The sequence below is a fragment of the Pristiophorus japonicus genome, chromosome 17, assembly GCF_044704955.1.
Source record: "Pristiophorus japonicus isolate sPriJap1 chromosome 17, sPriJap1.hap1, whole genome shotgun sequence".
Lineage (NCBI taxonomy): Eukaryota > Metazoa > Chordata > Chondrichthyes > Pristiophoridae > Pristiophorus > Pristiophorus japonicus.
In genome coordinates, this window is record NC_091993.1 from 7,613,074 (window position 1) to 7,640,163 (window position 27,090).

The 27,090-nt window shown below is 46.2% G+C and overlaps 1 protein-coding gene across 3 annotated transcripts in view; it reads right to left on the bottom strand.

Moving 5' to 3' along the window:
- Positions 1 to 27,090, bottom strand: part of lrrc28 (leucine rich repeat containing 28) — a 129,578-nt gene that overhangs the window by 53,717 nt on the left and 48,771 nt on the right. For all 3 annotated transcript variants that reach the window (XM_070858319.1, XM_070858318.1, XM_070858320.1), the window contains exons 4-5: positions 13,119 to 13,156; positions 9,553 to 9,690 (exon numbers count right to left, since the gene is read on the bottom strand). In XM_070858319.1, the coding sequence (XP_070714420.1) occupies positions 9,553 to 9,690; positions 13,119 to 13,156 (176 nt within the window). The remainder of the gene's footprint in view (positions 1 to 9,552; positions 9,691 to 13,118; positions 13,157 to 27,090) is intronic.

Genomic DNA, 27,090 nt, shown 5'->3' on the forward strand with positions numbered 1-27,090 from the left:
CACCCTGAGGTCCTGAAAGCAATAAATTGTCTTCCCAATTAATTCAGAAATGACCGAACACATTACACGTGATCATAGGAAACAGCTTACATTTATACGGCACCTTTAATGCAAGTCTTTCTTTTTCTTTTAACATTGCAAAATGCCCCAAGGTGTCTCACAGTTGGCACTCAAAGGAAGAGATAAATTAGAAGTGGCAGAAGGCACAAAGAGGCAAGTTTTCAAGCTGAAGCAAAATGTAGTAAGACCAAGTAAGTTTTACAGAGTGTGGGGCCAAGATGGCTGAAAGCTTTGGCACCAGTGGTAGAACACAGCAGGCAGAGAAATGCATTGTAGACCCAGAGCAGAGGGTGCAAGCAAAGACGTAGAGCTGGAGTGAGGCAGTGGAGGACTTGGTCGATGTAGATGAGGATTTTAACGTCAATAAGTTGAAGGATTAGGAGCCCATAGAAGTCAGCAAAGACACAGGTAATTAAGTGATTTGTGAACGCGATGATGCAGGCCAGAGGGTTGTAGATGTGGGCTGAGATAGGGACAAAGATGGACAATATTTCAGAGGTGGCAATGAATAGCACGGAAGGCAGAAATCAGAAAAACGTCCGAGCTCTTCTCAGCATATACCAATAAAGTGTACAGTTCCATAATCAAAACTGGGAAATTGGCACAAAGCCGAAGTGGAATAACTTTTCTCCAGATGCTGGTGCGGAGGAGAGAGTTTTGGACACAGTAAGAATGCAGACTTTTTTTTTTAATGAACCACATTTAATAAGATGCATTATCCAATGAATGGAGTGTTTATAAAAGGACTATTAAGATCTGCCTGATGAGGTTAAAGAACAAAGGTTTATTGAACATTTCTGCTGCATTTCTACAGACACATACTGTGCATATGCTTGAATAGCTAACTAATGCAGATACAAAGCACTCAGTTTTCCAACAAGCTACTTGTCTTTCCTGCAGAATGTAAAGAGCACTAGAACACTGATTTGTGCAAGTAGTTTTGTTGCAACTGCTGTGCAATCGATCAGGACACGACTTACATTTTTGGTTGGTCGACAACCTTCTCCAAGGCCTATATGAATAGCACTCAATCAAACCACTAGGCACTGCAAATGAAACAAATTTACTTCAACTTCGTATTTATCCCCCTGATCCCAATTTCCTCACAGGTTTTGCACTGTGACTTGATAACTTCAATTTGCAACTAAACTTTCCTGCCAATTCCTCCTCTTGTCCTTGCCTGCACATTGCACTTAATCAGTGATCCCATCCACTTCCCAGCTATTGGAGCTGACTGAACTGGACATGACACAACCTCAGTTGTCCTCTTCATCCAAGTCGCACTTCAAGCCCCTCACCAAAGATACCTACTTCCGCCTCTGTAACATGACCAGTCTCCGTCCCCATCACTGCTGAAACCCCCAATCCAAACTGATATGTCCTTACTATACAGTAGAAATGTACACGAGGCTCATACTTGAGAGAAGGTCACTCTGTGACCAGTTACCTTTTATTACCAAGACCTCAAGTGATGAAGGTGGGTGGAGCTTCCCCTTTTATACCTGGAAGTCCAGGTTGGGAGTGTCTCCCACAAGTTCACCCCCTTGTGGTCAATGTTCTCAAGGTGTACAACTTAGGTCAAGCTTATACATGGGTTACAATGACAGTTGAATACATGACATCACCTCCCCCCCAAAGTCTTATTGGGATCACAGGTTGAGTCTCTCTGGTGGTTTACGCTCCCTTGTAGAGCGCCTGAGTTGGGGCTCCGGTTGTTGGGTGCTGGCCTGAGTGTCTGCTGTTTGCGGTGCCTCAGGCCTGTCCGGACTGCCCACAGTGACTGGGCTCTCCTCCACTTGGTTCCGGTGTTCGGTCACCTGTGGTGGAGTGAACTCTACATCGTGTTCTTCCTCTGCTTCTTCTATGGGGTTGCTGAACCTCCTTTTAGTTTGATCCACGTGTTTGCGGCAGATTTATCCATTGGTAAGTTTAACTACCAAAACCCTATTCACCTCTTTGGCAAACACAGTGCCTGCAAGCCATTTGGGCCCTGCAGCGTAATTAAGGACAAAAACAGGATCATTGACATCAATACATCACGCCCTCGCATTCCTGTCATGGTAGTCACATTGTGATTGACGCCTGCTCTCAACTTTTTTTTAAATTTCAAAATATACTTTATTCATATAAAAATTTGCACAATATATGGGAAGACAGTTCAGTAAATTTGGATGCGATCAGCAATTCCAGACAATACATTTGGATGCTAACGGCAGTTCCGTTCAATAGATTTGCTTGCTTTACATTTCGAGGTACATTTCAGTACAATCCAGGATACGTTGTAATACAGTCATCAAATTACTTTACTAGTGGCACGAGACAGTACACGGAATGGGTGAGGGTACAGTTAGATTTCTTTGCAACATACATTACTAAACAGAACTTGGATTATACATGACACTACATAGGTGGTTTCAGATCATGGTGCTCTATGTATACAAAAAGTTTACAAGTACAGCCCGAGGGGAGTTTTATACTGATTCCAGCCCCTGGGTTTATCGTGGCGGAAGGGCTTTAAACTGTGGCCCTTCCCCACCGTGCCTTTGCGGCGACTGCACCAATTTTTAGTGCGTCCCTCAGCACGTACACCTGGATCTTGGATTGCGCCAGTCTGCAACACGCAGACGTGGACATCTCCTTGCTCTGGAAGACCAACAAGTTTCGGCAAGACCAAAGTGCGTCTTAACCGAGTTGATGACCCTCCAGCAGCAGGTGATGTCTGTCTCGGTGTGTGTCCCTGGGAACAGCCCGTAGAGCACAGAGTCCTGTGTTACGGAACTGCTTGGGATGAACCTCGACAGCAACCACTGCATCTCCATCCAGACCTGCCTTGCGAAGGTGCAATCCCAAAGGAGATGGATGACTGTCTCGTCCGCACCATAGCCAAATCGGGGGCAGAGTGCCATGTCTCTGAAACCCCGGCTGTGAATGAAAGATCTGACGGGTAGGGCCCTCCTCACCGCCAACCAAGCTACGTCTTGGTGCTTGTGTGAAAGCTCTGGCGATGAGACGTTCTGCCAGACGAGTTCGACAGTCTGCTCGGGGAACCACCCGACAGGGTCCATCCTCTCCTCCTTTCGTAGGGCATCCAGGACCTTACGTGCCGACCACTGCTTTATGGCCTTGTGGTCAAAGGGGTTTGTTCTGAAAAACTTTTCCACGAAGGACAGGTGGACAGGCATGGTCCAACTGGTGGGGGCGTTTCGCGGCAGCATGGCCAGACCCATCCTTCGTAACACCGGGGACAGGTAGAACCTCAGCACATAGTGACACTTGGTGTTTGTGTACCGGGGGTCTGTGCACAGCTTGATGCAGCCGCACACAAAGGTGGCCATCAGGATGAGGGCCACGTTCGGAACATCCTTTCCTCCACTGTCCAGAGATTTGTACATCGTGTCTCTGCGGACACGGTCCATTTTGGACCTCCAGACAAAGTGGAAGATGGCCCGGTGACTGCCGCAGCGCAGGAGCGTGAGATGGGCCAGACCTGTGCCATGTACAGCAACCCCGAGAGCACCTCACTCCTGATGACCAGGTTCTTTCCTGCAATGGAGAGGGAGCACAGCTTCCACCATCACAGTTTTTGTTTCACTTTGGCGATACGCTCTTCCCAGTTTTTGGCGCACGCCCCGTCCGCTCCGAACCATATTCCCAACACCTTCAGGTAACCTGGCTGAACGGTGAAGGGAATAAAGGATCGGTCGGCCCAGTTGCCAAAGAACATGGCCTCGCTTTTGCTGCGATTGACCTTCGCTCCCGAGGCCAGTTCAAACTGGTCGCAGATTGTGAGCAATCTGCGGACCGACTGCGGATCCGAGCAAAAGACGGCGACGTCGTCCATGTACAGGGAGGTCTTGACCTGAGCGCCTCCGCTGCCTGAGATCATCACCCCTCTAATGCTCGCATCCTTCCTGATGGACTCGGCAAAGGGCTCTATACAGCAATTTCTTTCAAAGTGGGGTGTATAAAGGGTAACCTGGTTTTGAGCGTCCTTTTCATCAGCTGCTCTGCGGGTGGAACCCTTGTGAGCGAATGTGGTCGGGATCTATTGGCCAACAGGAGGCGTGATAAGCGGCTTTTTAGGGAACCTCCTTGGATTCTGAGCGTCCCGTTTGATTATCTGCACAGCTCGTTCCGCCTGGCCGTTTGAGGCCGGCTTGAACGGTGCCGTTCAGACATGGTTGATTCCATTGCCTGCCATGAAGTCCTGGAATTCAATGCTTGTGAAGCACGGGCCATTGTCGCTGACCAAGACATCCGGTAGACCATGGGCGGCGAACTTTCTACCGTGGCAGAGGATGTGCTTGAATTTAAAATGGCACACTCAATCCATTTGGAGTCGGCATCTAAAAACATTTTTCCCATGAAAGGACCTGCGTAGTCCACATGTATGCGTGACCATGGCTTGGCGGGCCAGGACCAGGGGCTAAGGGGGGCTTCCCTCGGTGCATTGCCCAGCTGAGCACACGTGTTACACCTGCGAACACAAAGTTCCAGGTCTGCATCTATCCCTGGCCACCAAACGTGTGACCTGGCAATTGCCTTCATCATGACAATGCCCGGGTGCTCATTGTGAAGTTCTCTGATGAACACCTCTCTGCCCATCTGGGGCATGATTACTCGGTTTCCCCACAGTAGGCAATCGGCCTGAATCGAGAGTTCACCATTGCACCTATGAAACGATTTAAATTCCTCAGGGCATGCCCCGTACATGGCTGCCCATTTCTTAACTAAAGACAGTAGCGCTTCTTTATTTGTCCAGACTTTAATCTGACAGGCTGTCACAGGTGAGCCTTCGCTTTCGAAAGCTTCAACAGCCATGACCATCTCAGCACTATGCTCAGTTGCCCCCTCAGTGGTGGCTAGTGGGAGCCTGCTGAGTGCATCGGCGCAGTTTTCAGTGGCAGGTCTGTGCCGAATTGTGTAGTCATAGGCGGCTAACGTGAGTGCCCACCTCTGTATGCGGGCCGATGCATTCGCATTTATGGCCTTGTTGTCGGCCAAAAGGGACATGAGAGGCTTGTGATCTGTCTCCAGCTCAAATTTTCTGCCAAACAGGTACTGGTGCATTTTTTTTTTTACTGCATATACACATGCTAGCGCTTCCTTTTCTAATATCCCGCAGCCCCTTTCTGCCTGGGACAGACTTCTGGAGGCATAAGCTACCAGCTGTAATTGACCATTGGTATTCACATGCTGCAACACACACCCGACCACATAGGACGACGCATCGCACGTTAAAACAAGTTTCTTACACGGGTCATATAACGTTAACAGTTTGTTGGAGCATAACAAGTTGCGTGCTCTATCAAAAGCCCTTTCCTGGCTGTCCCCCCAGACCCAATCGCGACCTTTGCGTAGGAGCACGTGTAGCGGCTCGAACAGCGTGCTCAATTTGGGAAGAAAGTTACCAAAATAGTTCAGGAGCCCCATGAACGAACGCAGCTCCGTCGTGTTACGAGGTCTGGGTGCTCTCTGGATCGCTTCCGTTTTGGACGCAGTAGGTCTGATCCCGTCTGCTGCTACCCTCCTCCCCAGGAATTCTACCTCTGGAGCTAAGATGACGCACTTCGCCTTTTTCAGTCGCAGCCTTACCCGGTCCAGTCTGCGGAGCACCTCCTCCAGGTTGTGGACGTGTTCTTCAGTATCGAGACCCGTGATGAGGATGTCGTCTTAAAAAACCACCGTCCTTGGAATCGACTTGAGGAGGCTTTCCATATTTCGCTGAAAGATCGCGGCGGCCGAACGAATCCCGAACGGACATCTGTTATACTCAAACAACCCCTTGTGTGTCGTGATGGTGGTCAGCTTCTTCGACTCACTCACCAGCTCCTGGGTCATGTAAGCTGAGGTCAGGTCCAATTTTGAAAAAAGTTTGCCACCGGATAGCGTCGCAAAGAGGTCCTCCACTCTCGGTAGTGGGTACTGGTCATGGAGTGACACCCAATTGATGGTGGCCTTGTAATCGCCATATATCCTGACGGACCCATCCGCCTTGAGCACCGGCACGATCGGGCTCGCCCAGTCACTGAATTCGACTGGCGAGATGATGCCTTCCCTCAAGCAGGTGGTCCAATTCGCATTCTATCTTTTCCTGCACCACTTACGGCACTACTCTGGCCTTGTGGTGTACAGGCCTGGCGTCCGGGTTTATGTGAATAAACCTTGGCCCCTATGAAAGTGCCAATGCCGGGTTGAAATAATGAGTCAAATTTGTCCAGGACCTGTGAGCATGATACTCGCTCCACAGAAAAATTGCATTGACATCGCCCCATTTCCAATTCATGACAGCAAGCCAACTCCTCCAGCCAGTAGTACGGGACCATCCCCCGGGACAATCCAGAGTGGCAACCTATTCCCCGAATCTTTGTGGGTCACGATTACCGTGGCGCTGCCTCGTACCGGAATGATCTTCTTTGTATATGTCCGTAGCTGTGCGTCAATCGGCATTAATTTTGGCCTCCTGGCCTTGGACACGGACAACCTTTCGAACTGTTTGATACTCATTAGGGACTGGCTGGCCCCCGTGTCTAGCTCCATTAATACTGGGATGCCATTGAGGAGCACTTTCACCATTATCGGTGGCGTCCTGGTATATGAACTGTATATGTGTTCCACATGAACTCGCTGAACTTCAGCTTCCAGCGATTTCCCCCAGTATTCATTTGGCCTCGTAGGGCTTACATCGGGCCCGTCCTCCTCGTACATCAACCTGGCTGCAGGCTTCCTGCACATACGCGCGGTGACCGCTGACGTTGCAGTTTCTGCAGGTATATTGCTGATACCTGCAAGCTCTGGCTGGGTGTTTGCCTCCATACCTCCAGCATGAGCTGGAGGCCCCGTTGTTGGAAACAAAAGGTCCATTACCAGTCGATCGTCTCTGACTGTCTCTGTAACTCTCCTTAAGCGCAGCATTAACAGGTGTTGATGGCCCCATTACTGGCCGCATTGTCCATTGCAATGCATGAATCGCCATTCAGCTCGCCATTGTCTCTGTTGAATTCCCCCTTTGGGTTCGACTACATGCTGGGGCATGTCCGATTGCCCTTGTCTGCCTAGAGAACTGTGTGCCATGTTAACAATGTTGACTCTCTGGTCGTTTGCCGCATTTGAGCCAAGATTTTTGTCATACATCATTCTGGTCTCTTCCTCCCATGAGATAAATGTCTGGGCTATCAGAGCCGCCGCTTCCAAGGTCAAGTCTTTGGTCTCAATCAGTTTCCTGAAAACCCCAGCGTGCTCGATGCCCTCAATAAAAAAGTTTTGCAGCATCTCCGCTCTGCATGCATCTGGGAACTTACATAGGCTCGCCAGTCGCCGGAGATCTGCCACAAAGTCTGGAACGCTTTGCCCTTCTCGCCGCCGGTGCGTGTAAAACCGGTGTCTCGCCATGTGCATGCTGCTCGCCAGTTTAAGGTGTTCCCCGCTCAAGTTACTGAGCTCTTCGAACATCTTGTCCGCCGGCTTCTCTGGCGCTAGAAGGTCCTTCATCAGGGAATACGTTCTGGATCCAAACACCGTCAGGAGATGAGCCCTGCGTTTGTCGGCTGAATTCTGTACCAACCATTCCTTAGTGACAAAACTTTGCTGTAGTCTCTCAATAAAGTCGTCCCAATCATCACCAACACAGTACCTCTCTTCTGTGCTGCTAGTGGCCATGCTCGCGTGGTTTAAATCCCAGTTTCCCGTCGCCAATATGTCCTTACTATACAGTATAAATGCACATGAGGCCCATACTTGAGAGAAGGTCACTCTGTGACCAGTTACCTTTATTATCAAGACCTCAAGTGATGAAGGTGGGTGGAGCTTCCCCTTTTATACCTTAAAGTCCAGGTTAGACGTGTCTCCCACTAGTTTACACCCTTGTGGTCAATGTTCTCAAGATGCACAACTTAGGTCAGCTTATACATGGGTTACAATGATAGTTGAATACATGGCACATACCTTCATCACTTGAAAGCTTGATTTCTCCACCACTCTCCTCAGCAACCTTCTCACTTACACCCTATGTAAACTCCAACTCATCTCGAATTCCATCACACATGTTGTATTCCACAGCAAGTCCTGCACACCCATCACCCCAATCCTTCCAGATCTCTCCATTTATTTCATTACTGCTGCCCCAATCTTCCAAAAGGCAGTAGGCTGAGAACTGCAGAATTCTCCAGTTCTTATCGGTTAGGACAGATCTTGTTATGAACTTTAGGGTTGAACTTCGGTACTGCCATTTTTGAAGCGGTGTCACCGCCTGAGTGCTGATTTTAGTGCCAGCATTAGGTGCAGGCTCAAACTGCCAAACTCAGTTTTTATGCCCAAAGATGAGAGAGCAGCACTAAAAAGTGGCGTTGCACACTCAAGCTCGGGCGGGAGCTCAGAAGACCGACTGAATTTCGCAACGGGAAGCTGCGTCATGCTCGATGAAAAACGGGAAGAAAAGGGAAGAAAAACAACCTCAAACTGACACACAAACTTCCCCACTGTTACAACGAAGGAAAAAAAGATGAAATAACTAAAGAGAAAAACTTACCTTGACCTCTGGGCGAATAAGCCCAAGCACCGTGATGTTCCCTTCATTTTTCCCAGGCAATACAGACGTCTTGCCGTTAGGCGTCCGTACAAACCAAATATCGCAGGAGCGGTACCAAAGGGACGTTGCACGCTGCATGACGTCACCATGTGGGTGGCGTTAGATGGCGCAGCATTACCTTTTGGCACCTCTACCAAGAGCCTACCGAATTTCTCCCGCGCCGTGGACGCAGCTCAACACCGACGGTAGGCCTTTGCCGCCCTTTGGCCGCCTTGCACCGGTGGTGACGGGCGGCATTGTAAAGGGAATTTCGAACCCTTAGTGTTGGAAATCAAGATTTCCTCTTGAAGCACTTGAACAGTATTTTCTTTCACCATCGACCGGTTCAATAGGATGAGAGACTATCGCGTAAATCTTGTGAAAGATTAGCTTTTGCTGGCCTACATTGTCATATAGGATGTGGTGCTTAGCTGAACTGTAAAATACTGTACTGGAATACCCCTCTGGATATATTTCCTCTATACACGGCTACATTATATATCACATACAGATAATTCCATAGGACTTGAAAACAGTCAGTATATACTCTTGAAAAGATCTAGAAGGACGAGCAAAATGCTTTGAAAATATTGTATATCCAATGGATCATGTTAACCACAAGAACATCAACAGGTTTGCAACCACTTAATTTCTTCCCTTTAAAAATATAAGGCTTTTTTGTGAACCTCGTTAGCATTTAGTTACCTTTCACAATTGGGAGGTCAATCCTTTCAAGAACACGTATTCTTGACTCTTTACAAACAATAGTGCTGGGTATAATGAAAATATTACTGGAAGTGTGATACATATTTCCAATTATGTCAGATTCAGAGATACCTGCAGTCTGTCTGTCCTTGGGTTTAAATGTATGTACAAAACATCTAGTTTAATGTCTTTCATACCTCGAACTTAGGGCTATTTCTCACCTGATGGGAGGAATTTCAGCTGGTTCTTGGCCAATCGCAGATGTCGTAAAGATTTCAGTTGACCAATCTCAGGGCAGAGAACTGCCAATGCATTATTACTAAGATCCAATGACTGAAGTTTAACCAAGGTGCCAATCGCTAGTATGGAGAAAAATGATAAAGTTAACAAGTCATCCCAACAATTCATACAGAAGAACATGTGCTCTGGAATTTGGGAATGGTGTACCGGATATACAGGACCATATCACAGAGAATTCTTCCTTACTCTATTGTAAATGATTATTTAGTTCTAATACTGACCCAGTATAAAGTATTTCTTCGATGAAACAAAACACATAACTGAGTAGACAATTTAGTTGCAGTGAATTATTCACAAACCCAATATTGGCCAATGCATGTACACAACAGCGGAACTTTAAACTGTTGTGCATCCCACAAACCTTTAACAATGGGCAACAGCATTGATTCCTCTAGTTATTGGTGTTTTGCTCGAATTATAAACTTATGAATGCTTTTATCCATCATCATAGGCAGTCCCTCGGAATCAAGGAAGACTTGCTTCCACTCCAAAAATGAGTTCTTTGATGGCTGAACAGTCCGATACGAGAGCCACAGACCCTGTTGCAGGTGGGACAGACATTCGTCGAGGGAAGGGGTGGGTGGGGCTGGTTTGCCGCACGCTCCTTCCGCTGCCTGCGCTTGGCCTCTTCATGCTCTTGGCGTTGAGACCCGGATGCACTTTCTCCACCTCGGACGGTCTTCAGCCAGGGTCTCCCAGGTGTCAGTGGTGATGTCGCACTTTACCAGCGAGGCTTTGAGGGCGTTCTTATAATGTTTCCGCTGTCCTCCTTTGGCTCGTTTACCATGAAGGAGCTCCGCATAAAGCATTTGCTTAGGGAGTCTGGTATCTGCCATGCATACTATGGTAAGCAAAGCTGATCGAGTGTGGTCAGTGCTTCAATACTGGGGATATTAACCTGGTCGAGGGCACTGATGTTGGTGCGCCTGTCCTCTCAGGGGATTGGCAGGACCTTGCGGAGACATCGTTGGAGATATATCTCCAGCGACTTGAGGTGTCTTCTTTGCATCGTCCATGCCTCAGATCCATACAGGAGGGCGGGTATTATTACAGTTCTGTAGACCATGAGTTTGGTGGTAGATTTGAAGGCCTGGTCTTCAAACACTCTTTTCCTCAGATGGCCGAAGGCTGCACTGGCCCACAGGAGGCGATGTTGAATCTCCGTATCAATGTCTGCCTTTGTTGATAAGAGGCTCCCGAGATATTGGAAATGGTCCACGTTGTCGAGGGCCACGCCGTGAATCTTGATGATTGGACAGCAGTGCTGTGCAGCGGTGATAGGCTGCTGGAGGATGTTAAACCCAAGGCCCATGCTTTCATATGCCTCAGTGAATACATTGACTATATTCTGGAGTTCAGCCTCTGAATGTGCGCAGACGCAGGCCAAGAACGGGGAAACATTCATCAAGGGCACCGAGGCTGTCAGGGCCCAATGGAAGGAGCACTTTGAAGATCTCCTCAATCGAGACTCTGCCTTTGACTCGAGTGTTCTCGACTCCATCCCGCAGCCTGTGACCCGCCACCAACTCAGTGAAACTCCAATGTTACACGAGGTAGGCAAAGCCATAAAACAGCTCAAGAATAACAAGGCTACGGGTGCGGATGGAAACTCTGATGAGGCGCTGAAGTATGGCAGAGAGGCGCTGTTGGCGCGGATACATGACCTCATCTCTCTCATCTGGAGGAAGGAGAGCATGCCGGGAGATCTCAGAGATGCAGTGATCGTGACCATTTTTTAAAAAAGGGGACAAGTCCGACTGCGGCAACTACAGGGGAATCTCCCTGCTATCAGCCACTGGGAAAGTTGTCGCTAGAGTTCTCCTCAATCGTCTTCTTCCTGTGGCCAAGGAGCTCCTCCCGGAATCACAATGCGTATTTCGTCCCCTACGGGGCACAACAGACATGAGCTTTGCAGCGTGACAGCTGGAGGAAAAGTGCAGGGAGCAGCGCCAGCCCTTACACATGGCCTTTTTCGATCTTACAAAGACTTTTATCCAGGGCACAGATAAGTCACTCAACTCTTGTGCCCAAATTATGTCCTGTCACTCAGCCCCATCACATATTCTTTATCTGCTGGATCTAAAGAAAACCTGCCAGGAGGACAAATACTAACAATATTGAGGAACAGTTCTGTAACTGCATCAAAATATCTACAAGCAAACTTCATGAAATATGTTTTTAAACTACTAGACATTTCTCTAAAATGATCTGTACAGCACCATGTAAATGCTATATTTAATTATTTATTGAGAAACAAAATTACAGGCCCCTATCAGGGCATTGCGGAGAGTATACCAGATCACTGCTGATTATATGCTGGGGTCTATTGTCAGAGCCCTTGTTCCTGTAAATCCTTGTTTCAGGGACAAGGGGTGCTTCCTGTTTCAGAAACCAAACAGACCATAATTACGGAATCCGCTTATTTTTAAGCAGATGTTAAGGAAAATAAATGCTGTCCACAAACTGACACCATAACATTTAGCAGACTTCATAAAATGACCTCAATTAAACTTAAAAGATTAAATAAAATGCATCACCCTCAATCATGAGGAAATGAAAATAACTTCACAACATTAAAAAGATAATTTAAATAAACTACAGTAATATGTAAATTGAAGAATACGTGCGTGGAATAGATTTTCTGCCGACTTACTACCAATCCCACATTCTGCACAAGATATTTTTCCCACGGAACTTTGTCCAAAGCTTTCTGATAGTACTGTATAAACAAAGGAGTTCCACTACCTACTTTTAACATGCTGAAAAAAAGTCAAGGATATTTGTCAATCATGACCTTCCTCTTTAAATCCTTGCTGACTGTGAAATTATTACTGTACGAGTCCTCTGCCAGATCACCTCTTAGAACAAATTTCCATTATTTTACTGGATGTTTGATTTAAAAAACTACAGTTTTATGGGTCTGATTTATCAGCCTTGTAAAAATGTGTACTGTACTGGCTTACTTCTCGTCCTGCAGAACCTGACTCAGTCGTGTGTCTCCAAAATGTCGACTCAAGGCTTCAGCTGCCCTGTGGGTATTCTTTTAAGCTTAGAGGTGAGAGCTTTTTTTTTTTTTAAATCATTTTCAATCTGCTCCAAAAAGAGCATAATCTCAACCATTATTGAAAATTCATCTTCACCCCACAGAGGAGGGAAACGACGAGAGGGAAGAGGAAGCAAAAACTCAAGCCATCGCCCATTCACCCGAGTTACTGATGCACTTTTAGCCCGCTCATTTGGGCGGAATGGTTTATTTCCATTTGTACTTGGTTCTTCCTCCTTTCCCCAAAATAAGGTGAAGATGAAAAGTTGCTCTTTTAACAATTATCTGGATTATGCATGTGGTTGAGGTAATCTAAGCCTCACGGGCAAACATTTTGAGGAGAATACAGGACTGTTTTCTCAACAACACCGGGTTTCTTAAATATGGAAGTGTCTGACTGCTAAAACATCAACAATTATTATTTTCTATATAAACTATGCTTACCTTCAGGAATGACTGCTATGTTATTTGAATGCAAGTATCTGGAAGAGGAAAAGAGTTGCATCTTAGTTTAGAGAATGACAAATTATTGTGATTATTTACATGGATAGAGAGATGAGATTCTAAATGAGTGTGAGCAGTTAAACGTTATCTTTACCATAGTGGTCACAAGGGAATAAAGATAAATGGAAGTGGATGCTAAAGAGGAAAACAGTAAATACAAAGAATTATTTATATAAAAACACATTTAAATACAGAAAACAAGCAACCTACGTACCTTGTAATTACAGAATTCAGCTTTCTATGCATATGTGTGTTGGATCAGTACCCAGAAACATTATTTTTGATCCTTGCATTCGGATACACATCATTATTACTAGGGGCAATGCTTTGGCAAATCACAGCAACCACAGATTTCTACACTTACTACATGTAGTGCAAATGATTGTCCAAGTACCACAATTCCACATAAAAGAGCTCACGGTGCCACTGGCAAGGCCAGCATTTATTGCCTGTCCCTAATTGCCCTCGAGAAGGTGGTGGTGAGCCGCCGCCTTGAAATCGTGGCTCGCTAAGCCATTTCAGAGAGCATTTAAGAGTCAACCACATTGCTGTGGGTCTAGAGTCACATACAGGCCAGACCAGGTAAGGGCGGTAGATTTCCTTCCCTAAAAGACATTAGTGAACCAGATGGGGTTTTTACAACAATCCAATAAGTTTCATGGTCACCATTACTGATACTAGTTATTTTATTCCAGATTTATTTAATTAATTTAATTTAAATTCCCCAGCTGCCACGATGGGATTTGAACTCATGTCTCCAGTTTACTACTCCAGTAACTTAACCACTATGCTACCTTATTCCAATTCAATTTGAATAAAAAATCACTTGCTCATTACCAATACATTTTCAGATGCTCTGGGGACAATTTTAACCTAATCTGCCCAGCTGAAATGGGACAGGTTCATCTCAGGTGCCTGTTTTACACCTCGTCCAATTTTACGATCAATTTACGATTCAAATCACACGGTGTGCAAAATGGACATCTGGCGCAAACCCACTCTGCTCCCGCTGGGTGGGTTCAGTTACAATTATCCCATTAAGCTGTAAATGAACCCTCAAGTTTAAAGCGTTACTTATCTGCAAATTTTCTGTGTAGTAATACTGTAACACTATGGGCTCAATTTTCCCCAATGCCGTTTTTTGGCGTATTGCCAGAGTTACGCCCGTTTTTCTTGGCCCCAACTACTCCAAAAAAATAAAGTGGCCATTTTTCCCATTCTCTTTTTTGAATTTGGCGCCATGCAACCTGTCCTGTGGCTTCAGGGGGTGGAGTCCCACTTCAGCACCAAAAAAACGATGCCCCCCCCCCCCTTCTGCGCATGCACAAAAAAAGGGAAGTCCTTGACGTGATTGCTATGGGCACGCACAGTTCAGCTCCTGGTCTGCATTCGGCCATTTTTAAAGAGCCAGTTGTGTGAGAGAACTTTAATTCTCATTGGAAAAATCGGAGCTGCAGTACAAGATGCAACGCAGCTCAAGGACTTTCTTACAGGACGAAGTGGAGGCACTGGTTACTGTGATTGAGGCCAGATGGCACGAGCTGGACACCAGCAAAGGTCACATAAATAAATGAAGAAATGCTGGAACCAACTTACAGAAGATTACGGTCTGGAGGCCAGTACAAAAAGAAGTGGCAGGACCTTGGTCAAGTAGTTAGTGTATTTTCATTTATTCACTAGAATTGCAATTGTAAATGTGACCAACTGTATGGGTCCCAAGTTTCGGGCCGTGCCTAAAACGGCGCAGCCCCGACCCGGACGCCCCTTTTTTGCGCTGGAAAGTGCGCCGAAAAAATACTTGCATATTCTGCAGCTCCCTGGAGGTCTTCAGCAGCTTGGCGTGGCTTGCACCGAACGGGGGGGGCGGAGCAACAGACTCGCGCCGATTCTACAAGTAGTGGGGGGCGGGGCTAATTTCAATAAGGCAACGTCGTGCCGGCAACCCTGCGCATGCGCATTGGAGCGCGCACGCACGCGCAGTGGCACATAAACATTGGCACTCGGCCATTTTTAAAGGGACTAGGGGAAAAGTGAAGATTTGTCTCGTGGACCCCTGGAAAGGCTTGTGATTTAATTTTAGTGATTTTTTTGTGTTTGAAGGAGTACTTTTAGCAACACTGTTGAATAAATTATCAGCTGAAATCAGTGAGTGCAGCTTTTAGCTGCTAAACTTGCAGAACAGGTGCTGCATTGGTGCATGCAAATTAAGGACTGTGTGATTTGAAAAATAAGAGTGCCAATTCAATACAGCAATGGAACAATGTCCACCAAGAACAAAGAATTTCTTGCATGAGGAAGGAGAGATATTAGTAAATGTCATTGAGCAGAGATGGCAGGAGCTAGATACCAGCAACAGAGGTCGCATAAAAGTGCCACCAAAAGAAATGAAGAAACGCTGGAACCAAGTTGCAGAAGATTACTGCGCAGTGGTGCATACCATGAGATCTGGAAGCCAGTGTAAAAAGAAATGGCATGACCTTGGTCAAGTAGTTAGTGTAAGTAATATTTTCCATTTTTAATGTAATCGTAATTGTAACGTGCCTATCTGTATGTCCACCCTGCAGAAAGACGCACTCTGTAAAAAGTTATATTCTACTCTTTGCAGAAGAAATTGGCCCACAACAAAAGGGAAGCAACTCGAACAGGAGGAGGCGTGCCCAATCTGCATCCACTGACACCCTTGGAACAGAGGGTAGCTGCTGTGATAAGTCGTACATGGAGAAAAGCAATCAGTACAGCACAAGCTGGGCCCGCACGCGAGGAAGAGGGTAAGTCCTGAAAATGCATCGTGGCCCTTCAAATCAACCTGCTGCCTGGCCTGCTCTGTGTGAGAGTACTCATGCCACCCATCCTGCCTCCTCCCTTGTTAAACATTTGACTGTTCTGATGTATTTTGAAGAACATGATGATGATGATGCTGCTGCTGCCGCCAACCCTGAGGATCCTGAAGATACAGAATAAGAACCAGTATAACCAGATACAGACGATCCAGACTGGATGATGGCAGCGATGACTGAAATGTCTGCAGGGGAGAGCTTCCAAATTAATGTTTATGAGCCCCCATCAAGGGGCATCAGAGTTTCAACCCCTAGCATAGTCTTTGGTTCTACCTTTCATTGTTTGGATTCCGATGTTGCAGGTCCCAGTGGTGCTGCTGGTGTAATGCAAGCAGTCTACAGTCAGTGCACTACCGTCCGAGCCTCTAGGTTCTGGTTCCACCTTCTATGGTTTTGATTCCAACTTTGCGGGTCCCAGTGCTGCTGGTGATATCATGGAGCAGTTTACACCCATTCACCCACCATCCTAGCCCACGGCTCGCACTCGAGTGCTGTCGTCTGGAACACAGAGCGTCCCACCGTCCCAGCCCGTGCCTCCCAGTGTAATGGTGCCACGAGGCAGACCCAGGCAGAGGAGAAGGAAATTGGAGACACGCTCTCCTGAGATGCAACGTGCAACAGATGTGGCTCAGGTTATGGCATTGGGTGTGGAGACCAGTGAGCTTACCCGATCACTCAGTGGTGGCGTCAGTGCAGTGGGTGAAGAGGTGACGGTCCTGACGGGAGAAATAGCAGTAATGTCACAGGAACTTAGGGAGGGAATGTCCGAGGGAGTGCAATCGATGGCACAGGCAGTCAGGGAGGGCATGCAAGTGTCGGCACAGGCCGTCATAGAGGTAGCTGCTGCAATCAGGGCACACAGCCTAGCCAATCAAATGACACCCCCATGAAGAAGTGAAGTGAACATTCACTGAGATGTGGATGAGACATGGCTGCCGCCTTTCTTTGCTGCTTTTGTTTTTTGGTCTTGATGTAGCTGTAGTAGCGTTTTACACATTGAAATTGTTCTTGTAGTTTTGTAACTTTACAACTTATAAGTGATCTCAGGGTTTTTAAGTGATTTTAGTGTAAATGCTCTCACATTCTGTAACTTATTTAATTTTGCATCTAAAAAGTGATCTTGAAGTTTAAGTGATCTTAAGAGTGTAAGATTTTTCACATTGAGATTGTTTTGTAACTTTTGTAACATTACAAGTTTATAAGTGATCTTCAAGAGTCATATTAAAAAGTAAAGTTTGATACAACAAATATTTTATTAGTGACGTTAGCTTTTCAATAAAATATTTTTTCATTAAAACTGTTTCATGTTCCATTAACACAACACAACGTAGGAACAACTGCAAAGAATAAACATGTCCATGCGCAAAAGTGGTCGCAGAGCCCTCAGGCATCAGTAGTTGAAGCGTTCACGGATGAGCTGCTGGCGCAAGGCTCGAGCAATCGTTAAAGGAGCATGATGGACGGGCCTACTCCGACCTCATGCTCCGGCATCAGGTACTTGCATGCTTTCCCGATCGTCATCATCATCCACAGCCTGCTGTTCTGTAATACTATCATCATGCACTGGACCCTCACGTATTCTGGTTCCACTACCAGCTCCTGCTGCCTCATGATGGCTAAGTTATGCAGCATGCAGCACACAACAATGAACTGACCGCTAATCTCAGGGGAGTATTGCAAGTAGCCTCCGGAATGGTCCAGACATTGGAAACGCTGTTTCAAGATGCCAATGGTCCTCTCTATTATGCTGTGCATCGCAATATATTCCCGATCAGCTTCCGCCCGGATTACGCGTAGGGGCATCATGAGCCAGGTGGCGAGGCTGTACCCTTTGTCTTCCAGTAGCCAGCTCTGCCCTTCAGGCTGCTGAAACATGGCAGATATAGTGCTCCCGCGTAGGCTGAACGCATCATGGGTGCTCCCAGGGTATCTTGCATCAACTGACATGATGCGATGCATGTCATCACACACGAGTTGCACATTAATGGAGTGGAAGCCTTTTCGGTTCATCTTGGAATCCTCCAAAGGTGCTTTGCAAGGCGATTTGGGTACAATCAATGCAGCTCTGTACCTTTGGGAAGCCAGCAATCCTGGAGAAGCCCATAGCCCTTTCGCGCATTGCCTGGACAATCATGGGGAACTTTATGTCGTCATTCCTCTGGGCATATAGTGCAGCAGTCACCTGCCAAATGCAGATATGTGTTGCATGTTGAGAAATGGCGCACACATCCCCAGTTGTAGCCTGGAATGATCCAGATGCATAGGATGAAAGTGCAGCTGTAACCTTCACTTCAACTGACAAAGCAGTCCTCCTGACTCATCTAGGTTACAGGTCTGCTTTTACTAACTCACAGATCTCAGTTACAACTTCTTTGCGGAAACATAGCCTTCTGACACAGTATGCATCACTCAGGTGCAGGTACGAACGCCTGTCTCGATATACCCAACGTGGGTATGGCCTCCTCTGCCCATCGTCCTACATGCTCTGTGGTTCCTCATGCGATGAAGTCGAATCAATTGTCCGCAGCACCATCATGCAGAAGGCTTGCACAAAGTATGGCATTGTCAGTATTGCCCCCATGATTAAATTGTACCCTTGCAAGAAGCTCCAAATGGCAGGCAGGACAAGGTTCTTGGTTCTCTCTCTCCCCAAGGTTGACACCTTACAATGGACCACACCCAGGTCTGAGCATGCGCAATGATCAGGAAACCACCTGCCGCCCCACCCCTTCACCCCCAAAGGCTTCATTTGATGCATAGTGTAAGGCTTCTCATGCCTTCAGTATTCGCCTTGCACACACCCCCAATCCCCCCAAGCTTCTTTTCAAGCTGAGTCCCGAGCCCATGTCCGGGCGAGGGGCCGATTCCGCCGACCGATACTCCGACCCTCAAGCCCGGTTTGGAGACGTTTGGTGGTGCACTTTTTAAAAAAAAATCAATATTTAGAGTTCCATGAAACTTCCATTTTCTGCATTTTAAGTTTGAAAAATTTTAGCTTGATGATGCATATTTGTGTGTTCTTGACTCCCTCCAAGACTTTGCATAAAACAATGGAGTCTTACTGTGCTGGTTTTTCTTAAGTGCCCAGAAGGTTTTTTGGAAGTGGTCACATACGCCATTCTAGGAGAAATGTAAGTTGGCCAAACTTGCATAATTGTAAAAAAACTGGCACAGACATCAGGTTACGCCCCCATGACGGAAAAAAAAAACTAACCCCAAAAAATCGTCACTGAGTTACGTTGACGCACAATCTTTGGGGAAAACTTGAATTTTGTATTTTGGGCCAAAAAAAGCAGCGCGCGCCAAACAAACGGTGCAAATCACTGGGGAAAATGTAGCCCTATATCACTCCTTTCAAACAAATGAAATGCCATTAACTAACTTATCAAAAATTTTAATTGTCAAAGTTGAAATCAGACCAAATCAAATGAATGAATCTTTTCATATTTTAATTTCATTTTTCAATAAAAAGCCACCATAGACCATAGCATATCTTAAGCTGTTTTACAATAAACTTATTCTGCAACTTAATTGATATTCTAGAACTGAAGGTACCACTGCAGTTTTATTTTCTTTGCAAGGCAGAATACATATGAAGTTTTTAATTCGTGACACCTGGAGATTAATAGCAATATAATCTATTGCACATGTCACAATTCCAACTATCTTTGTAAACTGATATTGAACTAATCAATAGAAATATCCACATGCTTTGGCCAATTTAGATGTGCAATAGCATATCAAACCAAGCATTAACAAACATTACGTGATTTTTCTTGCTGTAGAATAAAAGAAGATTCATGCACAACTCCCCTGGAGGCGAAGTAGCTGGTACTATCAGGTCATGTCATGGGAATATGTGCTGCTGCTCAATAATGTGACTGGTCAGCAGGCTGGGGCCATTGGAGGGAGCAGCGTGCGGTGGCCCGGCCCTGATATCGGCGCGGTCCCCGCCTGCAAGACCATCAGCAGGCCGGGACCATTGGAGGGAGCAGCGTGCGGTGGCCCGGCCCTGATATCGGCGCGGTCCCCGCCTGCAAGACCATCAGCAGGCCGGGACCATTGGAGGGAGCAGCGTGCGGCGGTATACCACTGCAGGGAGCAGCGCGTGCTGCTGCAGGAGGGCGACGGCTACGAAGCCAGGTCGCTGATTGCAGTGCGGGCAGACACAGCAGGAGAGGCCAGAATTGAATGAGAACAGAGATCTCGAATGCTTGTAGGGCTGGTGGAGGCGAGAGAGATAGGGAGGGGCAAGGCATGGAGTGATTTGAAAACAAAGATGAGGATTTTAAAATTGAGGCATTGTCAGACCAGGAGCCAGTGAAAGTCAGCAAGCACAGGCGGGTGAACAAGATTTGGAGCAAGTTAAGAAGTTAAGATACGGGCAGTAGAGTTCTGAATGAGAACAAGTTTATGTGGGGCGGAAGATGGGAGGCCGGCCAAGAGTGCATTGGAATAGTCAAGTCTAGAGGTAACAATGGCATGGATAAGGGTTTCAGTAGATGAGCTGAGGCAGGTTCGGAATCGAGCAATGTTACAGAGGTGGAAGTAGGCAGTCTTGGTGATGGAGCAGATTTGGGATCGGAAACTCATCTCGGGGCCAAACACAACACCAAGTTTACGAACGGACTTGCTCAGCTAAAGATAGTTGCCAGGGATGGAAACAGTGGTCAGGGAATGGAGTTTGTGGCTTCAGTCTTCCCAATATTTTAGGTCCTACCTTTCCCTGGTGCTACATATTGAGGCTACACTATCTTGCAGGAATACATTTTTTTGTTATAAATGGGAGTAATTGGTATATTGAATTTGTTTTTCATTCTCAACTTAAAGAAACAAATTCATGTCACTAACAGGACAATATCCTTATTGAGTTATGAGACATTTCCCCCAGTAAAGGAATGGAAATAATCAAACTACTTCCAGGCCTTTGCATCTGCTCATTCAGGAATGGGTGGTAGGGTGGGAAATGGGTCCAAATGGCTATGTGACAGGGCACGAGCTCAACTGAAGATTCTTTGATGGGAAAGGGAGAAATAGAGAGGACAGTCTCACCAGGCAATATGCAATGGTAGAGCATTTCATTCGGGTTTATTAGAAGTAAAATCTGGGTATTTTTTTCTGGGTTGACGCTGCATGGAATACAATATTCCAGATAAATTCAGTGACTTTTTGCCCTTAAATTACAAATTAAGATATTTGTAAAGAGTGAATGCAGAGTGAAAATGCAGAGTGAAACTACACTTAAATTTAATCTAAATCACTTAAAATTAACCCTCTTTTATTTTAGGAGTCCATTACAATGCTGTTATATTTCTTACAGTACCTGAATTGTGGAATAGGTACAATTTATATAGCCGACTCTCTTGTATTTGGGTTTTGCACAAATACAATAATTATTCTACACTTAAAAGCTGTTTTTATCAGAATACCAGTGGAAACAGATTTATGGTGAATAATCGATTGTCCCACCTAACCAGCCACAGCTGACTTCTGCTTATATGGTCATGAGTCAACCAACTAAGGCCTGACCAGTCTACTGGCATGCAGACAGAGCAAGTCCTGGTTAAAAAACATTGTTTTCATCTGTTTACATACCAGTGCAATAGCCAAGTCTGCTCGCTGGTTGAAATACTGGTAGGCTGGAGAAGTAACTGAGCTTGGGAGCTGTGTAAACAGAACAGCAAAAGAACAGCTCAGTCTCACCTCTCATCATCATCATAGGCGGTCCCTTGAACGAGGATGACTTGCTTCCACGAGAGTTCACAGATGTTTCAATGAAGGACCCGATGTTCCAGTCCTGAATTCCAATTAACGTGTGGTGACCGTTGCACATCAGCCACCACACGGGCTCGAAAGAGCTAGGCCTCTATCAGTGTGTAAGCGACAATCAAAAGCCCCAAACTTTCAACCAAGACTCAACAGTCATCATGCTATCTATTATAGGGGTGCTGTTAAAAATCAATGATGCCTAAAAATGTATTTGGTTATACAATTAAAACTGTGACGGGAAAAAGCTGTGTTTAAATTGTTGTATTCAAACTGGAGACCAAATGTCTCCTAGACTGGTGGTAGATGCTTAGAAATGCAAATGTTTTGGTACTCTGCTGAGATAACCATTATCTGTGGTTTTCAAGTTAAAGCTTTAGTTTTGTTTATGTTTCTTTAACACAATTTGTTTCAGAAAGATTTAGAATGGATGGGAGTTGAGACAGATAACGTAAGCATGTTGCTACGTCATAAAGGAGATAACGAGCCGTTTTCTGGTTTGGGCCTCATAGTTCAAAGCGTAGAGCTAAGGCTTTGTACTGATTGTACCCGAAAGAATAAGGACAAGAGAGATGGAATGATTTCCACAGCAAGAAACCCTGGGTTAGTGTAAACATAGAATGATGTGGTCAAAGTCATTTTTAGGGTGGGCTTTGTTTCAAGAATCAAGAGAACGAACTAGGAGTCTTATTGGATATTAAGATTTTAAGGGAACCTCTATAGGTCAAAAGGTCTTGTCAATATCCCATGTCAGGTCACCCCTAAAGAGAGCATAAAAGTGACTTCACCAGACGGTGTGAGGGTAGGGCAAAACAAAAGTCACGCTGCTCGAACACTTCCAAGTGATCCCATGCTTTACCGAAGGAAGCTCTAGACAGAGAAAGAGGCTGCAAGCCAGAGAACTGCTCACATGCGCCAGCCGTTTATCCGATCGGGATGGGTATTAACTACCTGTTACGGTTGTATGGTTTTGCTATATAACTAATGTGTTATATTCGGTCTTAAACTCTGATTAAACACAATGGGCCCGAAATTCAGTGCAGCCAGAAAGTTTCCCCCGATTAGCGCCGCAAAGTTAGCAGCGGCCACTGGATCCAAATTCAGCTTTTTGACCACAAAAACGTGTTCGAATCTTATTAGCCCTTCAAACCTGAAAGTTTACAGGTTAATTAGGGCGTTATTCCCATGGGAAATTCACCCTTGGGGTGCTGTGGCAGCTGCTATTGCAGCACATGCGCGAGGGAGCGAGCGTATCAGTGCTGCTTTGGAGAGGATGGCCGCAGCTCTGCAAGAGTCGACGGGGCGTCTAAGTGCTGTGGCTTTCAGACTGTGGCTGCTCACATGCAGTCTCAGCTGGATGCCCCCAGAGACCTCAGCTTTCGCGGCTGGGTTTACCGCGGGCGACCTTCCGGTGTGGCACCACAGCACCGACTTGAGCTCCCTTAGATTGGTGGTGGTGGTGGTATTGTGCTGCCCCTGGTGAGTTATTCAGGCTCCTCGGGCCAAAATACAGATGATGCGCTCCCTCCGGCTCGCAACATTCCTGGCCCCAGACCTGTCACCGCCAGTGCCTCCACGCATGGCCACGCCTGAGCCAAGTCAGACTGAACCCTCCCAGCAGGGTGCTGACCAATCTCCAGCCGGCCCTTCCAGGTCCAAAGCTGCTCGAGGACATCCTAGAAGGACATCTGCAGTGCTTTGAGGTGTCTGCTGGAAATAGTCCACGTCTCTGAGCCATGTAGGAGGGCGGGTATCACTATTGCCCTGTCGACCATAAGCTTGGTGCCAGATTTGAGGTCCTGGTCTTCAAAAACTCTCTTCCTCAGGCAACCAAAAGTTGTACTGGCACACTGAAGGCGGTGTTGGACGTCGTCATCGATGTCTGGCCTTAATGATAATAAGCTCCCGAGGTATGGAAAATGGTCCACGTTGTCCAAGGCCTCACCGTGGATTTTGATAGCCAGGGGGAGCAGTGCTGTGTGGCAGAGTCAGGTTAGTGGAGGATCTTTGTTTTATGGATGTGTCGTGTAAGGCCCATGCTTTTGTACGCCTCGGTGAAGGTGTTGACGATGGCTTGGAGTTTGGCCTCTGAGCATGCACAGACGCAAGCGTCGTCTGCATACTGTAGTTCGATGACAGAGGATGGGACAACCTTGGATCTAGCCTGGAGGCGGCAAAGGTGGAACAGATTCCCATTTGTTACCGCTCGGAATACTGAGCTGAGGCGACGTTTCCAGTCTGAGCCCCTGGATTGAGATTTCAGTTTGTGAATCTCAGGATATGTATTTCTCTCTAGTTTTTTTCCCAATTTCTCTTTCTATAATTCTCTCTCTGCGAATCAAATTTTCTCATTCTGTTTCTCATTCCCCTTCCTCACTTCTATCTTTCTCTTTTCCTCCCTTCCCTCTCTCGCTCCCCCTCTCTCTCTCACCCCTCGAGTGCGGATTCTGTGCTGAACATCCCCAGGTTTGGATCTTAACTTCTTGTCTCTCTCCGCTCCCACGACTCCGAGATCTCTGCCACTCTGCACCGGCCCTAAAGGTTGGCGGGGGCACCGTCAGCTAAAGGGCCGGTTTTCTCATGCTGAAAATGGGTCCGGGTGTCGGAGCAGCAGCGGTGCACACTTTTAGCGCGTCACGACTGCCGCAAGCCCCACAATCGCCACGAGAGTCGATGGTGGCCCACACCGCTGCAAGACCTCCCGGGCCGAATCTATGTCTGGGCGGCCAGTTAAGCCTAAAGCGGCAGCCATTCAATTTTGACGAATGGCCACCGCAAACTGGCAGTAACGGTCCTTCCCGTTGGGGCCAATATATCCACCAGATTGGTTTTATAGTCGATGCTGATTATTAAAATGACCAGAGATAGCCTTAAACGTGGCTATTTTTAACAGTGCGATTTGGGTATCCTGATAAACCAACTATCAGGGTTGATTTACAGAATGCATTGAAAGAAATCTAGTTCCCAGCATGTCATTCTTGTATTTTTAGCTCTTCCACCATAAAAATAGGGGAATACTTTGAATCAAAAGTAACGTTCCCTCGCACCATGACCTAAATTTTCCTTCCCTATTTTTAGTGTCAGCTGTGGCTCAGTGGGTAGCACACTTGCCTCTGAATCAGGTTATGGGTTCAAGTCCCACTCCAGAAACTTGAGCATATAAATCTTGGCTGATATTCCAGTGCAGTGCTGAGGGAGTGCTGCACTGTCGGAGGTGCCATCTTTTGGATGAAACATTAATCCGAGGCCCCATCTGCGCTCTCAGGTGGATGTAAAAGATCCCATGGCACTATTTCAAAGAACAGGAGAGTTATCCCCAATGTCCGGGGGCCAATATCTATCCCTCAATCAACATAACAAAAACAGATGATCTGGTCATTATCACATTGCTGTTTGTGGGAGCTTGCGTGTGCAAATTAGCTGCCGCGTTTCCCACATTACAACAGTGAGTACACTCCAAATGTACTTCATTGGCTGTGAAGCACTTTGGGATGTCCGGTGGTCGTGAAAGGCGCTATATAAATGTTTGTTATTTAACCAATAATCTACAATGCATTGAAGCAGATCTTGGTTGCCTTACTCCACCTGGAGTAGCCGGACCATTCAGCTAATTTTAAACGCCTCAATTAGATCTCCCCTCAACCTACAGTGACAATTCATATTCTTCAGTGGGAGTCAGCTTTCTACTGGTGTTTTAAGGATATGAAAACCAGTATCTTGCCTACAATAAACAGGTATTCAAAGGTCTGCTGGGGCTCTTTTCTCTACGAAAAGGCGGCTGAGGGATGACCTAATGGAGGTCTTTATGCTTAAATATAGATGTGGAGTAAATGTTTCCACTTGTGGGGAGTCCAAAATAAAGAGCTATAAATATAAGATAGTCATTAATAAATCCAATTAGGAATTCAAGAGAACCATCTTTATCCAGAGAGTGGTTAGAATATGGAACTGACCACTACAAAGAGTGATTGAAGCGAATAGTATCGATGCATTTAAGGGAAGCTGGATAATCACTTTAGGGAGAAAGGAATAGGTTATAGAAACATAGAAATTTACAGCGCAGGCGGCCATTTTGGCCCATCGTGCCCGCGCCAGCCGACAAAGAGCCACATGGCCCTCGGTCAGCAGCCCTGAAGGTTACATATAAACCCATGAACAATGAACAATGGCAGACAGGTAAAGAGCATCCGGCTCAACCAGTCCACCCCATACAACTGCGATACCCCATGTATCGCAACACTTGGACAGCACCCCACCCAGAGCCATGCAATCTCCTGGGAGAGGTAAAAAAAGATTAAAAACCCAGGCCAATAGGAGAAAAAAATCTGGGAAAATCCCTCTCCGACGATTGAAACTAGTCCAGATCACTCTGGATGTATTAGATACCCTAAAGTACTTACCATCGTATCTGTGTTACGTTGATAGGGTTAGATGAAGAGGGGTGGGAGCAGGTTCGCATGGAGCATAAACAGCTTGGACCAGTTGGGCGAGTGGTCTGTTTCTGTGCTGTACATTCTATGAAATTATATATTTTAACTTTTAGTGTCATTAGACTCTATATCTGAAACCATCTATAACTCACCATCCTGACAAGGATCCTTTATAAAACAAACAATTATATGGTACAATGTTAAGCAAATAGGTGGCACATCAGCTACTGTTAAACAACTGGCAACACCAAAGGCTTACTAAGTGGGGCTATCGAGCTCTGTTATAATTGAAGGGTTAAGAATGGATCTCGGAATTAAAACGAGCTGACATAGGCTTTTGTCGTGGTCAACTTTATAAGGGTGTTTAAAGGAAAATAACATATCAGAATGATTCATTGTTACAAGCTGTGTAACCTGAGGACAATTACAGGAGGCCAAACTGTTGAACCACAGGAAACCCAGAGGGGCAGATAAACAGGGCAAGGGGTCAAAAGCAACACAATGGAAAAACTCCATCTGGTCAAGGCAAGAGAGATAAGATAACATTCCCATGTACTCATGAACTTTTGGGATACAGTGAGGTTTATGGAAAAGTAGTGGAGATAGGCTTGGTCAGGATTGTACCTTTACTTTGAGTGACAAGGGTTTTGACCATTCAAATCAATGTATGTCTCACGTATTGAATGACCGGTCATTATAGGCCGAGGAACTGTATAAAAACCCTGTGTTTTTTGTTCAGAGAGAGCAAGTGAGAACAGCTCAGCAACAGGTTGACTGCAGACTTGATTCTCCCTTGCAAGAAATTAAAGACTTCTTGAATCTTCGAATCCAGACCTGGTGTTGAGTGTTAATTTTAAATACTCCACTACAATTGGCGCT